Source organism: Miscanthus floridulus, chromosome 3, assembly GCF_019320115.1.
Source record: "Miscanthus floridulus cultivar M001 chromosome 3, ASM1932011v1, whole genome shotgun sequence".
Taxonomy (NCBI): domain Eukaryota; kingdom Viridiplantae; phylum Streptophyta; class Magnoliopsida; order Poales; family Poaceae; genus Miscanthus; species Miscanthus floridulus.
The window spans coordinates 92,895,187-92,910,916 of NC_089582.1; the positions used below are offsets into that span (position 1 = coordinate 92,895,187).

The 15,730-nt window shown below is 43.2% G+C and overlaps 1 protein-coding gene and 1 pseudogene across 2 annotated transcripts; both read left to right on the forward strand.

Annotated features, from left to right (window-relative positions):
• The first annotated feature begins 7,325 nt into the window (after positions 1-7,325).
• On the forward strand, positions 7,326-8,308 carry LOC136544056 (BTB/POZ and MATH domain-containing protein 1-like; annotated as a pseudogene).
• A 601-nt stretch (positions 8,309-8,909) lies between these two features.
• Positions 8,910-15,311, forward strand: LOC136541913 (transcription initiation factor TFIID subunit 10-like). Of its 2 annotated transcripts, XM_066534089.1 has the most exons (7): positions 8,910-9,293; positions 9,377-9,441; positions 9,580-9,642; positions 13,247-13,304; positions 13,407-13,457; positions 14,239-14,290; positions 15,001-15,139. In XM_066534089.1, exons 1-6 carry the CDS (start codon positions 9,156-9,158, stop codon positions 14,242-14,244), a joined length of 381 nt encoding a protein of 126 aa, XP_066390186.1. In that variant the 5' UTR covers positions 8,910-9,155; the 3' UTR covers positions 14,245-14,290; positions 15,001-15,139. The 2 variants fall into 2 exon arrangements, with proteins under 2 accessions (XP_066390186.1, XP_066390185.1); XM_066534088.1 differs by lacking the exon at positions 14,239-14,290 and having other exon boundaries at positions 8,911-9,293; positions 15,001-15,311.
• Positions 15,312-15,730: the final 419 nt, after the last annotated feature.

Here is a 15,730-nt window from a genome sequence, read left to right on the forward strand (position 1 = left end):
ACAGAAGAGACAACAATAGGCGCAAGGACTATGTGAGAATATGCTACAAGTGCAAGAGCAAGGATCACATTATAGTGGATTGTCCCTACAATAGTGACAATGATGAGGATGAGGAGAAGAAAGAAAAGAAGGAGAAGAAGGAGAAGAAGGAGAAGAAGATGACCTTCCAAAAGAAGAAGAAAGGTGGAGGCTATGTGGTCACTTGGGATAGTGATGGCTCATCCGATGATGGTGATTCTAGTGATGGTGATAAGAAGTCTCTCAAGAAAGCACTAGCAAGCATCGCCATCAACAACAAGCCTTTCATCTTCGACACTCCATCGACTTGCCACATGACAAAGCCTACCAAGGTAAAATATGATGTGAGTGATGATGATGATTATGAAAGTAATGATTGTAGGAGTGATGAGGAGGAGGAGTACACAAAGGAGCAGCTCATGGACATGTGGAGCAAGTACATACTTGCATTGAGATGAAGAGAAAGGAGTGCAAAGAATTGCGCAAGAGGGTCAAATCTCTTGATCAATCCTTTGATGAGTTCAATGCCACTCATGAGAGGCTAATGGAAGCCCATGAGAAACTTGGCAAAGCTCACTCAAAGCTTGAAAAAGCTCACTCCTCTCTCCTCGAGCAAGTCAAGAAGGATGAAGCCAAGAAGGAGCAAGTGATTGTGTCATGTGATGTAGGACTAACATGTGATACTCTTGGTGAATCATTTTATAAGCCCATTGTTGTTGCTCCCGCTAACCCTTCTTGTAGAACTACTACTTCCACTTCACCTTTGGGTGATGGTTTCACTTGTGATGCCTCACTAATGGTGAAAAATGAGACCCTCAAGAGGGAGGTCAATGAGCTCACTCTCGCCTTAGGCAAATCCTATGGTGGTGAGGACCACTGGCTTATGTGCTTGGGTAGCCAAAGAGCATCTCTCTACAAAGAGGGATTGGGCTAACCTCCAAGAAAGGCAAGGCGGCCTTTGCTCCTTACAAGACTAGTTTTGTGAAGAACAATGGTCGGTTTTGCACTAGTTGCAAGCAAATTGGTCACAAAGAGCATGATTGCAAGAACAAGAAATCACATGCTAATATATCCTCAATTAAGTTTGATTCTTGTTATTTGCTTACCAAGGGTGCCAATGGTGTGAAGGCTAAGTTTGTTGGTACATCCATATTGGGCCCAAAGAAGAAGGCCATTTGAGTACCAAAGAGCTTAGTGACTAACATTCAAGGACCCAAGCAAGTTTGGATACCTAAAAAGAATTGATCTTCTTTAGTAGGTCAATTATAAAGCTAGAGAAAGGCATTGGGTCCTTGATAGTGGGTGCACATAACACATGACCGGTGACTCAAGAATGTTCAATTTAATCAACACAAATGAGAGCAATGGGGTTGATAGTATCATATTTGGTGACAATGGCAAAGGCAAGGTCAAAGGGCTTGGTAAGATTACAATATTCAATGACTTGAGCATTTCCAATGTGCTACTAGTAGAGAGCTTGAACTTCAACCTATTGTCGGTAGCTCAATTGTGTAATCTTGGTTTTAAGTGCATATTTGGAGTTGATGATGTAGAGATCATAACTGTAGATGGCTCTAACTTGATATTCAAAGGCTTTAGATATAAGAATCTATACTTGGTTGATTTTAATGCTAGTGAAACCCAATTGTCAACATGTTTGCTCACTAAATCTAGCATGGGTTGGTTATGGCATAGAAGGTTTGGTCATGTTGGAATGAAACAATTGAACAAGTTGATTAAGCATGATCTAGTTAGAGGCTTAAAAGATGTCACATTTGAGAAGGATAAGCTATGTAGTGCGTGTCAAGCTAGAAAGCAAGTTGGTAACACACATCCTAAGAAAAGCATGATGAGCACATCTAAGGCATTGAGTTGTTGCACATGGATTTGTTTGGACCAACCACATATACTAGCATTGGTTAAAACAAATATGGATTTATGATAGTGTATGATTTCACAAGATAAACATGGGTGTTCTTTCTTGTTGATAAGAGTGATGTGTTTGCAACCTTCAAGACATTCATCAAGAGAATTCACAATGAATTTGAAACAACCATCAAGAAAGTGAGAAGTGACAATGGTAGTGAGTTCAAGAACACTAGAATTGATGAGTTATATGATAAGTTTAGAATTATACATCAATTCTCAGCCAAGTACACTCCACAATCAAATGGTCTTGTTGAGAGAAAGAATAGAACTTTGATTAATATGGTAAGTTCAATGTTGAGTGAATATAATGTGAGTCATTCATTTTGGGCCAAAGCAATCAACACGGCTTGCTACTATAGCAACCGACTCTATTGTCACTCCATGATGGAGAAGACACCTTATGAGCTCTTGAATGGAAGAAAGCCCAACATTGCATACTTTCGGGTTTTTGGTTGCAAATGCTACATATTGAAGAAAGGCACTAGATTGAGCAAGTTTGAGAAGAAATGTGATGAAGGAATTCTTGCTTGGTTACTCCACTACTAGCAAGGCTTATAGAGTTTGGAATTTGGCTAGTGGTACTCTTAAGAAGGTTTATGATGTTGAATTTGATGAAACCAATGGTTCCTAAGAGGAAGATGAGAATCTAGATGATGTGAGAGGAACTTAATTGGCTAATGCAATGAAGAAGATGGATGTTGGTGATATAAGGCTTAGAGAAGTGATTGAAGTTAAAGATGACAAAGATCAAGTGCTCTCTAATTCAAATGTGCAAGCTAGTGGTTCTCATGATCAAGATCAAGCTAGTACAAGTGATGATAAAGTGCAAGATCAACAACAAGTGGCTAGTTCATCATCTCAACCAAATGATCAATCAAGTGCAAGCAATCAAGTTTAAGTGCTCCAACCAACCAATGTTGCAAGAGATCATCCCTTGGACTCTATAATTGGTGATATCTCAAGAGGTGTGCAAACAAGATCAAGATTAGCATCATTTTGTGAACATTTCTCATTTGTGTCATCCATTAAACCAAAGAAGATAGATAAAGTTTTATTGGATGTTGATTAGGTGAATGCTATGTATGAAGAGCTAAACAACTTCATAAGAAATCAAGTATGGGAGTTAGTAGAGAGGCCTAAGGATAATAATGTGATTGGAACAAAATAGGTCTTTCGGAACAAACAAGATCAAGATGGGATAGTTGTAAGGAACAAAGCACGATTAGTGGCTCAAGGTTATACTCAAGTTGAAGGTCTTGACTTTGGAGAAACATATGCCCCGGTTGCAAGATTGGAGGCAATTAGGATCTTGTTAGCCTATGCTTGTGCCCACAACATCAAGTTGTATCAAATGGATGTGAAGAGTGCATTTCTCAATGGGTACATCAAAGAGCCTGTGCATGTTGAGCAACCTCTCAGTTTTGAAGATGAGAAGAAGCCCAACCATGTCTACAAGTTGAGAAAGGCTTCATATAGATTGAAGCAAGCACTAAGAGCATGGTATGAGAGATTGAGGGACTTCCTCCTCTCTAAGGGATTCATTATGGGCAAGGTTGACACCACTCTCTTCACCAAGAAGATTGGTAATGACTTGTTTGTGTTACAAATCTATGTTGATGATATCATATTTGGATCAACCAATCAAGACTTTTATAAGAAGTTTGAAAAGATGATGGCAAGTGAGTTCGAGATGTTCATGATTGGAGAGCTTAGTTACTTCCTTGGTCTTCAAATCAAGCAAATGAAGAATGTCACATTTGTGAGTCAATGAAAGTACATCAAAGACATGCTCAAGAAGTTTAGAATGGATGATGCTAAAGCAATTAGTACACCAATGGGGACAAATGAAAACTTGGATAGTGATGCTAGTGACAACATGGTGGATCAAAAGATGTATCGGTCTATGATTGGAAGCCTACTCTATGTGACCGCATCAAGGCTAGATGTGATGTTTAGTGTATGCATGTGTGATAGATTTCAAGCCTCACCAAGAGAAAGTCATTTGAAGGCAACAAATAAAATATTGAGGTACTGGAAGCATACAAAAAATGTTGGATTGTGGTATCCCAAAGGAGCAAGATTTGAGTTGATTAGATATTTGGACTCTGGTTATGCGAGATGCAAAGTTAAGAGAAAGAGCACATCAGGCACATGTCAACTATCGGTAAGATCACTTGTGTCTTGGTCATCAAAGAAGCAAAATAGTGTAGCACTTTCAACCGCTGAAGTAGAGTATATTTCGGTTAGTAGTTGTTGTGCTCAATTACTTTGGATGAAGGCTACTTTGAATGATTTTGGAATCAAGTTCAAACAAGTGCCATTGCTATGTGACAATGAGAGTGCCGTGAAGCTCACCAACAACCCAGTTCAACATTCAAGAACAAAGCACATAAATGTTCGCCATCACTTCATAAGAGATCATCAACAAAAAGGGGATATTTGCATTGAGAGTGTGGGCACCAATGATTGACTTGCCGATATTTTCACCAAGCCACTTGATGAGAAGAGGTTTTGCAAGCTAAGGAATGAATTGAACATACTTGACTTCTAATATGTGTTGATGCACCCCATTATATGACATGCCTCTCCTTCGAGCAAAGCAAGGTAAAGTTGATTGACATGTCATTCATCCATTACTAAGGACTTGTTTAGTGCATCTAGTCATTCCTCACATGTCTTTGGCTCATTCATGAAAATCAAATGGATTTAATGCTTTTATGGTACCACTATTGCTTCTATGCTTGATATGATCTAGTGGTAGCATATGACATGTTTGTGGGCTTTGTGAACCTAGTGTTTGATCTAGAAAATGTGCTATAAGTGTTTAACTCAACATGGACAAGATAACCCTTGCAATGAGGTGTGAAGAAGCTTGCCCTTGGATCAAACCGAGTTAAATATCTTTTGCAAGTGATCTAGATTGAACCAAATTGGGAAAATGATCCTCACTTCACATGGTTTTACCCCAACCTATCTAAAATTTGAGCTCACCTTTTGTGGTATTTGATGCCAAAGGGGAGAGAGATTCACAAAGATAGTAAGATAGGGGGAGCAAACAAATAAAATGACATTGTAAGGGGATCAATTAAAAATTTGAAGCACACAAGTAGGGGGAACAAGCTCATAAACTTGTATGTTGCATTGGAATGTGCATTAGATATGTTTGCTTGCATGGCATAAGCTTTTAAATTCCCTATCCATGCTTGTGCGGTGTATGCTAGATTGTAGAAGATGATTGATGAAATGAAAAACTAGCATGCATAGGATAGCTAGACACTTGATTTAATCTTACAAGTGGTACTAGAGCCTTGCTCATAATGTTGATCTCACGAGGAATCTAGTTTGTTGTTGTTTTTCAAGTGGTATCTAGCAAACCATGGTGCTAAGGATGGTGTTCAAATGGCAACTCCGATTGGTATCACACTTGAAAGGTCCATTCTTTACACCTTACCATCATTTGGTAGCTATTACTCTCCCACACTATCTGACCATGCATACGTGCAAGCTTGAAAAGGACAACAACAACATAGAGATGTTTGAAGCTAGAATAAATATACTTCACACTTAGCATTATAGCGTGTGCATTCTTGAAATATGATTGATTGAATGTGTCATTTTGCTCTCCTGTGGAAAGGACAACAACAACATAGAGATGTTTGAACTTTGAACTGCCTCTTAAGCATATGCACCCTGCAAAAGCATACCAACACTGGCATCACCATCAGAATAAATACAACTATAACAAACATTAGAGGGAAGAGTCTCACCTGCTGAAGGCAACAACTTTCCCTTTCTGAATCCCAACTCGTCTCAAAGACAAAAGCAACAGACAAGCCCCCATTATTGAAGATGAAGTCCTGGAGTCCACTTGATCAGGTTATACGCACATAGATGCATATAATAACATAATGGCAAGAGCAAGTCAGTGGCATCTATAGATTTGGTGTGGTTACCGGAGGCACTGAGAGGGAGTTGAGGAGATACAAGTTTGCGGAGATTGAGGAATGCGGTGATGAAGTTGATGAGGTTGGGGTGCTGCTTGTCTCTTGATGCAGTGCTCATCATGCATGCTCCACGGCCTGCGTTCACAACAGTGTTCAATTCAGTCATAGAAATTCAACTCCATGTCCTGTCTGTTGGGCCCGGGATCTCTGGCACGGGTGAGCCAATCGGTCACCGGTGTTCTCGCACACACACTATGGCTAGAGATAGAAGAGGGAGGGAGAACAAAGTGCGCACACACACAGCACAAGCACCAGCGTTGGCCAAAGCTCTGTAGAGAAGATGGCAAAACCAAACTCGCTCACTTTACTGAGTTGCAGTACGAAGCTATATATACAACTCTACCCATTTAATCCTAGTACACATACATGTCAGGCTGCCAGGCTACCACAGTGACTAGATATGATAGTAGGACTGACTTTGGCGCCTGCCCTACTGTGGCTACAGTGCGGTAGGGGAGCCTTTCGACGCCTGCCCCTGTCGCGCGTACAGAGATGGAAGAGCAGTAGATTACTTTACACTGTCTGTGGACAGGAGGTGTAATGACAACTCAAGCAAATATGTTACGACTGCTAGTTTAGAGTCCTAGAAATGTTTATTCCCGACATAGTTAGAGCATCTCTAAGGGACCTCTTAAATTGAAGCCCCTATATTCTCATGTAGGGGGCATCCTAAACTTAACTCCTCCATATATCCATATAATTGACACATGATCAAGGTTTACACAGTACAATAGGTTTACAGAGGAATAATGAACAGTCAAAAATTGGTGGTACTGATGATAGTTTGTTATTAGTTCAAATTACAATATAGCATAGTTTAGGTCAGTAGCATGAACAATAACAAATGCATGTAGCTGTCTAGCTCAGTTCAGTACTTGTATGAATCCAAAATAAATGGTTCTACCACTTATCAGAGCACCGGGACACAAGAAGGAAGAGATTTTATCATGTGGACCTCCAACAAAATTGGACGCAGATAACATGCTATTATTAACACAAGCACAAATTCAAAGCGACAGCATGTCCTCCCCAATTCACCAGCAGCAGACCGAATGGTTTCAGAAGGCTCGTTGGATCGGTATAGTGCCACACCGAAATAATTTCCCGTGGGATCGGTATAGTGCCGAGGCTCGTGGAGCCAGTGGAGAAGAAGAGCGAGGAGAGCCATCGAGTTGAACCCATGGGCAAATCTTTTACTATATGAATCCTGCCCCATCCACTCCGGTCACTCATTGGGCCACGTGTCCAGTTAGTTTTTGATTCGTCCGATTTTGATCCGATGTTCACCGTTAGTCCGTTACCGTGTACCTAGCATTTCCAGAGTATCCGATCCCCACCAAGTTGCGCGTTCTCCTCGGCTGCTCGGCACCGGCACCAGCAACGGCCTCGTCCTAGTGCGAAGCCACCATGCCCCCTTCCATGTTGGGATCCTTGCCCTCTCCAGCCGCTGGCTACAGTGGGAGCGGCGATGGCTCGCACTCCACCTCTGTCATCATCGCCGACGCTGTGACCTACTCCCACGCGCTTAAGATCGTGTCCTAGTCCCATACCAAAGAGGTCTCCAATGGCCAGTGCATCGACTCCAGGCACTTCCGCCTGGGAGGGCACACCTGGTTCGTGGAGTATAATGACCCCAATGGAAGCGCCGTCGACAGCATCAATTTCATATCGTTGTTTATCGCCTTCCATTGTGCAGTAACCGGCAAAGCTATGAAGGTGCAGGTCACCATCAGCTTACTCGACCAGGATGAGAAGTCGGTGCCATCCTACACCAAAGTCACCGGATTCGTGGACTTCGTTGACAAAGGGAGCTGGGGATACCCAAAGTTCATCGAGAGGAAAGCTCTGGAAAAATCTGAGCATCTCAAGGATGACTCCTTCATCGTCAGGTTCGATGTGACCATCATGAGGGACATCCAAACCATGGGAATGCTGTCAGTGGATGTGCCGCCGTCCGACATGCACCGGCACTATGGTAATCTCCTGCTGAGCACGGAGGACGCCGATGTCAAATTCCAAGTTGGCAAGAAGACATTCTCTGCTCACCGGCTTCTTCTCTCGACACGGTTGCCGGTGTTCAAAGCGGAGCTCTATAGTCCGATGAAAGAGAGACCACCACCAACGCCATACGCATAGAAGACATGGAGCCAGAGGTGTTCGATGCGCTGCTCACCTTCATACACATAGGAGTAAATTGTGAGACCCAGCTCATGGGCCGAATTGCGGTTGGGCCGGGCTACTGTAGCTATATCGCTAAATTAGGATGGGCTGAATTCGGGGTTACCGTAGCGATGAGTTACTGTGGCTGCGGAAAACACTGTGCAACCAGAAGTTTAGTACCATACGGTGGATTCTGAGTTCGCCGGATCAGCTTAAATAGCCAGGCCAAGGACGCGTAGTACCTTCGGTTAACCGTTTTGCACGAAGCGAGGACGAAAGCGCAAGCATGTTGCTACGTAGGTGAAGCCCACGCCTCGGGTAGAGTGGGCTTGGGCCATGTGCCGGGCTTGGGCTGTTACATAAATTGTGTTCTGGCCCAGTTTTCTAGTGGATTTAGATTTGGCACCCCGGCAAGCTCGCATTCGAACGTTCCATAATTCAGAGAGAGAGGAAGTAGAGCAAGCTAGGACATACCAACAAATCCGGTGGAGGGTCTCCTCCGCCGGACGCCATCCCGCTCCAGAGCAGAGGGGAGAAGAAGAGGCGCCACCCCGGGCAGGAGGAAGCAGAGCAAGCTAGGACATACCAACAAATCCGGTGGAGGGTCTCCTCCGCCGGACGCCATCCCGCTCCAGAGCAGAGGGGAGAAGAAGAGGTGCCCGGGGGAGAAGAAGAGGCGCCACCCCGGGCAGGAAGAAGGAAAGCGTTGGTGGGCTCAATTCGCATGGACCTATTGGGCCGAGCCGAATTCACCGAATAGGGGTAGGCCTGCAAGACTCTTGAAGGCTGTGCCCTCGGCCAGGGGGCTGAATTCGCAACATAAAGGTGAGGGCGCGCTGCCCAGCGCATCCGCCCCTCCGCCGCCTCCCCCGACGTTGACACGACGCCGGCGCCACCGGATCGTCAATTCGCCCTCGCCAGCTCGAATTCGCGTCGTGCCCCGCGTCGTGCCCCGCCTCTCCCAGCGCTGTGCGCTCCACCCTTCGCCGTGCGCCCCATCCTTCCGTGGTGGGGGCAGTGAGGCGGCAGGGAGTGAGGTCCAGGATGATGAGCAGCGGCGGCGGCGCAGGAGGCCCTGGCGGGGGCATGGGTCCGGGAGTGGGTGGAGGGGGGGACGGACGGCACGACGACGAGGCTGCGCTCACCGAGTTCCTCTCATCCCTCATGGACTACACCCCCACGGTATGGTGCCGCCACTTCCCTCTTGCCTTCTCTACTTTTCTGTCAGCGGTTTAGCCCTGATGCTTGGTTCGGTGGTGTGGAAGATTCCCGACGAGCTGGTGGAGCACTACCTCGGCCGCAGCGGGTTCCACTGCCCCGACCTTCGCCTGTGAGTGCTCGTCCTCTTTCCAATCACTCTTCCTGATGGATAGTAGTAAGCTGAGATCTGATCAGTGCCATGGATTAAAACTTAAAAACACAAATTGCTTGATTTCTTGCACACATAATCTGATTTCGTGTTTTACAGAACGAGACTGGTTGCTGTAGCCACCCAGAAGTTCCTATCAGACATTGCTAGCGATTCTCTTCAGTGAGTAAATTCATAGTCTCGTTATTACAAAGTAAAAGCATTCCCTTAATTTCATTGATAGCATATTCAAGAATTAAACATTATCATTCTTTTCTTCCACATGAATGCAAATCTTCTGTGCAATACGCAATTCCATATTTTTGTTTGGTTCGGCAAGTTTATTAGGCTTCAATCAAAATCCCTCCCTAATTGCATGTACTTGTGAAATTATTCGTCGAACACATGTTTTTTTAAGGTGTCGCTTAGGCGATAAGGCTTGCTGGAAATCTAGGCGTCCCTGTCGCCGCAGCACGGATACGGATACATGTATCGGTATCGGGCGGATACGGATACGTGGATACGGCATTCTCAGAAAAAACCCGATACGTGGACACGTTTTAGTATTTTTAATAAATAAATAAATAAGACAAAAGCATATTAAAAATTCTAAAAGCAGTAGCAGCCAAGGCTTGCAATTGTGTTGTTCTGCATGTTTTGTGTATTTCCATCTAGCCAACATTCCAACAGAAGCTTGCCAAGCATCTCCATCCGCTCCTCAAAATCCAATTAAGAATGTACAGGTGTTTAGTCCAGAAGTAGAACTAGTCAACTTGAGGGAGGATTAAATTATTCAGGTATATCACAATGCTGCATCTATATAATATCAAGATCCGGAGAGAAATTAAACAAAAAGGGGATTAGAGAAAGTGAAAATGGGAAAGCTCACTAAGGTAACCTAACTGCTACCCATGACCAGCAAGAGATGTGGTGGTCTTAGCTCCCTTCACTGGCCTAGCCTCCACAGGACCAGCGGTGAAGCAGAGGACCTCCTTGCCGCTCGACCGTGGAGGAGCTCTTGCGTGCGGGCAAGTTGTCGCGGCTGTGTAGGGTTAGAGCCTTAGTGGAGAAGAGGCAGCAGGCACGGCCGCACAAGGGAGTCTGGAGTTATCCAACTAGCTATTGATGGGCTTGGCCGTATTGGACCAACATATCACACAAGGTTAACGTATCCATGAAGAGTATCTGAATTATTGTGGATTTATTTTTTTTACGGATACTCCGTGGATACGTATCCAACGCGTATCCAAGCCGTATCCGATACGGATACGTATCGGATACGGGATACGTCCCTATATTGGAGTATCGGGGTAACGTAGCCTGTCGCCATGATCAAATAGAGAGGGAGGGAAGGAGAACCGAAGAAGAATGGGAGGGGAGGGGAGGGGACCATCAAGGCCAAGAACCCGAGCTGCTGCCATCCCTGCTGGCTCCGGCACCGGTGGCTGGCACAGAACTTGCTCCAGTCAGCCGTGGCACAGTCAATCTGGAAGGGGATGGAAGCAGTGGTCGATTTGAGAGTGCAGACCAGTGAGGAAAGGGAAAAGAAGTGGGAGGAAGGAGAAGTTTCAGGCAGTGGCAGTGGTGACGCATCTGGAGAGAGAGGGAGAGGGAGCTATGCTCCATTGATACGTGGGGGTTACCATGTATATGCGCACTGGAGCCATTGATACCGTGAAGGGAGGGAGAGACTAATGAAATGAATAGCATGAAGAGAACCAGGCAAGGCTGCACCTGCAACTGCCCTCACTCTCATCTCCGTTGGCTCTGGCGCCTGTGGTCATCGCAGCTCTTCACCGGTCAACTGTATAGCTCGATCTGAAGGAGGCAGCACCAGTACACAATCTGCATATGAGTAGAGCTCAATTTCAAAAGGGGTGGCATTGGCCCTCAATCTGGAAGGCGTGCTCTTGGAGCAGCCAGGCTCGTCGTTGCTCCAACACGGTAGCATTGGGAAGGACTGATGGAAACGGCATCCAGTGAGGAATCAGTAGATTACAGATTGAGGGGAGAGGGTAGGGTTTTGCTTTATGAGCTGTTCGTTGAATTGGGCTCTAATGAGTTAGTGGGCTGGCTGCTAATAGTTATTGTGGCCCATCAGTGCTTGTATTTACCTCTTATTCTCTATTATATATATCTTATTACATATTTTATGTGCCATATTCTTTGGCAATGAACGAAGGGCGGGCCTGGTGCAAGCGGTAGAGTCTTACCGCCTGTGACCGGGAGGTCCCGGGTTCGAGTCGCGGTTTTCTCGCATTGCACAGGCGAGGGTAAGGCTTGCCACTGACACCTTTCCCCAGACCCCGCACAGAGCGGGAGCTCTCTGCACTGGGTACGCCCTTTATTCTTTGGCAATGAACCAATTGATGACTAAAATTTTTGGCTTGGCATGATTTTGGTTGGGAAAAAATTGGAAGCCAACCAAGCAGGCCCATTATTTACTTTTCAAAAAATATTAAAACTGAGATTTGGAAAAATGACGTATCTGTGTATCCGTAATTCTGTATCCATGGTACATAGACTGAGGGAAGGAGCACTGACACGAGGGACAGATGTAGGTCTCACCTTACTGCCTTAAGAACCACGTATCCAGAGTCAATGTAATAATATCGGAATGATGGCAAACGTTTTCCTATTGTTACAACATTTCATGTTTCTACTGTTCCATTCAGAATATGTTATGATCCTAGTTATCACTTACTTGCATTTATGCCGGTTGTAACTCAATCACCTTCCCACTTGCTGAAACATTGTTCGCTCTCTGCTGCTCTCGCAAAGCTTACCATGCCACCATAGTGATGGATTAGTCCGGTGGATATTTCTTGGTAGAAAAGAATATACCCCGTCTTCATTGTCAAAATATATAGTATGATCTCTCTGCATCCACTGACTCCATCCCAGGGTTCTTGTTCATTAAAGGAATTCATTTTTGTTAAAGGATTATGTTCTGATACATAATGGATGTGCCTATACTACTCAATTTGTGAGACCTATCCTCATTTTAAAGTTAGGTTGTCTCGTGCAGGGTGCAGGCTGGCAAGTTCTAAAGCTACAAATAGTGTATAATAGCATTTAGTTCAGTGTGACTCCTTAGAGTTTCGTGTTATATCATACAACGTGCAAAATTAAGAAATATTAATAATCCCCCCCCCCCCCCCCCCCCCCCCCCCCCCCCCATTTTTGCATAGTCAAGTTACTTTTATAAACAGGTTATATACCAGCTGAGGCTTGGCTTTTTTAATGGAAATCCAAAGGGGGTAACAGTGTAACATGCAGTTGTCTTCTTCAAAGTTTTTTAAAACATACAAGATACATTTACAAAGTGTATGCCTAATTTTGTGGAGATTCTGTAACTATATTACCAATTGAGCTCATTCTTTATGTGGCCTGGCTAATCAAGTGATGAATAACTAAAGCATACTGAAATTAGAAAACAGGCCAATTAGAATTTTTTTGGTATCATCATCATGATGAGTTACCAACTAAAAGCATACCTAATTAACTAAAGGATGCCTGATCAATCATCATGATAGGCTCATGTATCACATCAATTTACTAATCCTGTGGGAAAACAGATTCATTGTGAGGGGAGGGTGGGCTCTTTTGGATTATATTGCGTAAGTTTGCTTATTTTGTGTGGTTTTTTTTGTCAGTGTATGACACACTCTACTCTTCACTATATAGCATAGCAAACTATTTTAAGATTTTCTTAGCAACATGCATTATACACACTGTAGTTATGTGCACTAATTTTGCTATTACATTATTCTTTCCCTTGAACTAGGCACTGCAAGGCCAGGGTAGCAGCACCTATCAAAGACAATAAGAGCAAACAGCCTAAGGTGTATTTACTCACCAGTTGAACTTTTCATGTTCCTGGCGTTAAATCTTGTTTAGTATCCTTACTGCTTACTTATCGCATTTTATAAAAATGTTATTTTCAGGATAAACGTCTTGTATTAACCATGGATGATCTTTCTAAAGCTTTGCGTGAGGTAACCATGTTTCCATTTAAATCTGCAGTTTGCACTTTTACTTTTTTTGTTGGCAGCAGCTTACCATTTACTATCTTCTGTATTCCAACCAGTTGGGCAGATCTGTATTCTTGAGAGAGAAATCGGTCAGGATCGCATTATTTGGTTTGGACACTACAGCAATCTGTTTTGTCAGGACTTGAAATTGAATCTCCCCACTATTTTCTTTAACTTAAACAGTTATGTAGATCCAGTTTGTGCTCCTCACAATTTTCCAAAAATTCATGAGGAAAACCAACTGTTAGCGGCAGTTAAGAACAGCGCACACGAACAAAAACTTAACGATGCAGGATAGATATTTAAGCAAATATCACGTGCTGCATAGTTGGAGATCTTATGATGATTGAGTTCCTTTAGACTAGATACGATCAATTCCAGCAACCCAGTGGCAGTGCGCCAGTGCCCATATGACCTATATCTTTTGCAAGAGTGAGGTACACACCATCTTCTGTTATTGATATTGTGCATGGACCTAAATATGCAAGGCCATATAGAGATCAGACTAGTGTGGTTTTCTTTGCCTGTATTAAACTGTAACTGTCAACCTTACTGTCATTGTCGTAAGAAAGAAAAGTGGGATCTGGATGTTGCTAAAATCTGAAGTCACGGTTCACCTCCCATTAAATTAAATGTGTAATAGTGGATATGGCAATCAGCAAATGAATGGAGCAGCTAATCAAATTTCAAATTGCTAATCCAACATTGCATATTCTGACCTTCTTAGTGACAATACCCTTTGTAGGTTTAAAGGTTTATGCAAAACCATCGACAAGAAGACCACTATATGCATGGAAGTAAGCACTTCTGGAATCTAGAACCTAGGAATTTCACTGAAAACAGTACAATCCCTGCAGGAACATGGAATTTCCTTTCTCCTGCCTAAATCTTGCAGTCTGATTAGCACAACTCTTAAGGCTGTTGAAAACTGTGGTATATCTTCAGTCCACAGCAAATTATCTTTGCCGGTTGACCTTTAGTAATCAATCAAATGTATATTTAGTACCATACCAGTTCTATTAAGCATGATGATGGCGTTTTTGTTCTTTCTTATATTCCAAAGTCTATGTTATATCCAAACCTTGCACAAAGGCATTGTTTTTGTGCTTTATTTCAAATACAAAGTTCATGATGTTGATAGAGAAATTCTTCAGCGTCCACCATCCAGACATCCTTCTAGAAAATAGATTTGGTGAAAATCCTGATTTTTTGAAGGTGTGCTTCTGTAGTACCTCTAATTTGAAGCTCCAGTAAATTCCAGATTCCTTAATACTCAAAAACATCTCATGGCATCATTGTTGGAAGAATGGAGTAACTGATAAATGTAACCTAATTCGTGAAATCTTTATCCTGTTTAGGCTTAGGAACTTCGGCTCCACTAAGTCATATTCCATTCATTTCATAGTAACTACTGGTCATGGTCACTGGACTACTTTTCACCACATTAGCTTTTGCTCCATTTGTGATCTTATATACCCTGATACTCACATGAGACTTCTCTCTGCAGCATGGTGTGAACTTGAAACACCCGGAGTACTTCGCAGACAGCCCTTCAGCAGGAATGGCTCCTTCGACAAGAGAGGAGTAGATTGGATTAGGCCAACTTGTACGAAGTGTCCAAGTGGAACTAGATATTATACAGGGATCATGTGGAATGAATGGGCATGCTGGCATTCTTGCCCGATCAGTTCGTTGTAACGGTTGACTACCATAATCTCCAAAGTTTATCCCCATTGCTATTCGGGATGTATTATTATTAGAGTACTGCTAATATGATGTATTTCTTTACAATTTTAATATAAAGTTTGTCTCATCCAAGTTCATATGGATTAGGTATCGTTGTAACGGTGGACTACCATAATCTCCAAAGTGTATCCCCATTGCTATTCGGGATGTATTGTTATTAAAGTACTGCTAATGTGGTGTATTTCTTTACAATTTTAATATAAAGTTTGTCTCATCCAAGTTCATATGGATTAGTTATTTTAATGCAACTATTTTTAGAGATGGACGCTTTGAATTGCCACCTTTGTTAATAGTGGTTTTTAGAGGTGGGGTATCTTAAAGATGCTCGTCTCTAAAAATTGATTTACAGATATAGACGTCCTTAGATGGCTGCCTTTGTGAATTGATGATTAATAGAGGCGGTTGTCTTTGAGCAATTCTAGTAGTAGCACCCAAATCAGGGTGTTGCCCCCAACTTTTGTTGGCTCAATTTTTTTTTGTACTCCAACAGC

What these genes read in the sequence shown, in the direction of transcription:
- LOC136541913 (XM_066534088.1), top strand. Translation starts at nt 9,156, where the DNA reads ATGATGAGCAGCGGCGGCGGCGCAGGAGGCCCTGGCGGGGGCATGGGT. An exon ending in ATAAGAGCAAACAGCCTAAG is followed by an intron (nt 13,305 to 13,406) that starts GTGTATTTACTC and finishes TGTTATTTTCAG; the next exon opens with GATAAACGTCTTGTATTAAC. An exon ending in TTTCTAAAGCTTTGCGTGAG is followed by an intron (nt 13,458 to 15,000) that starts GTAACCATGTTT and finishes TTCTCTCTGCAG; the next exon opens with CATGGTGTGAACTTGAAACA.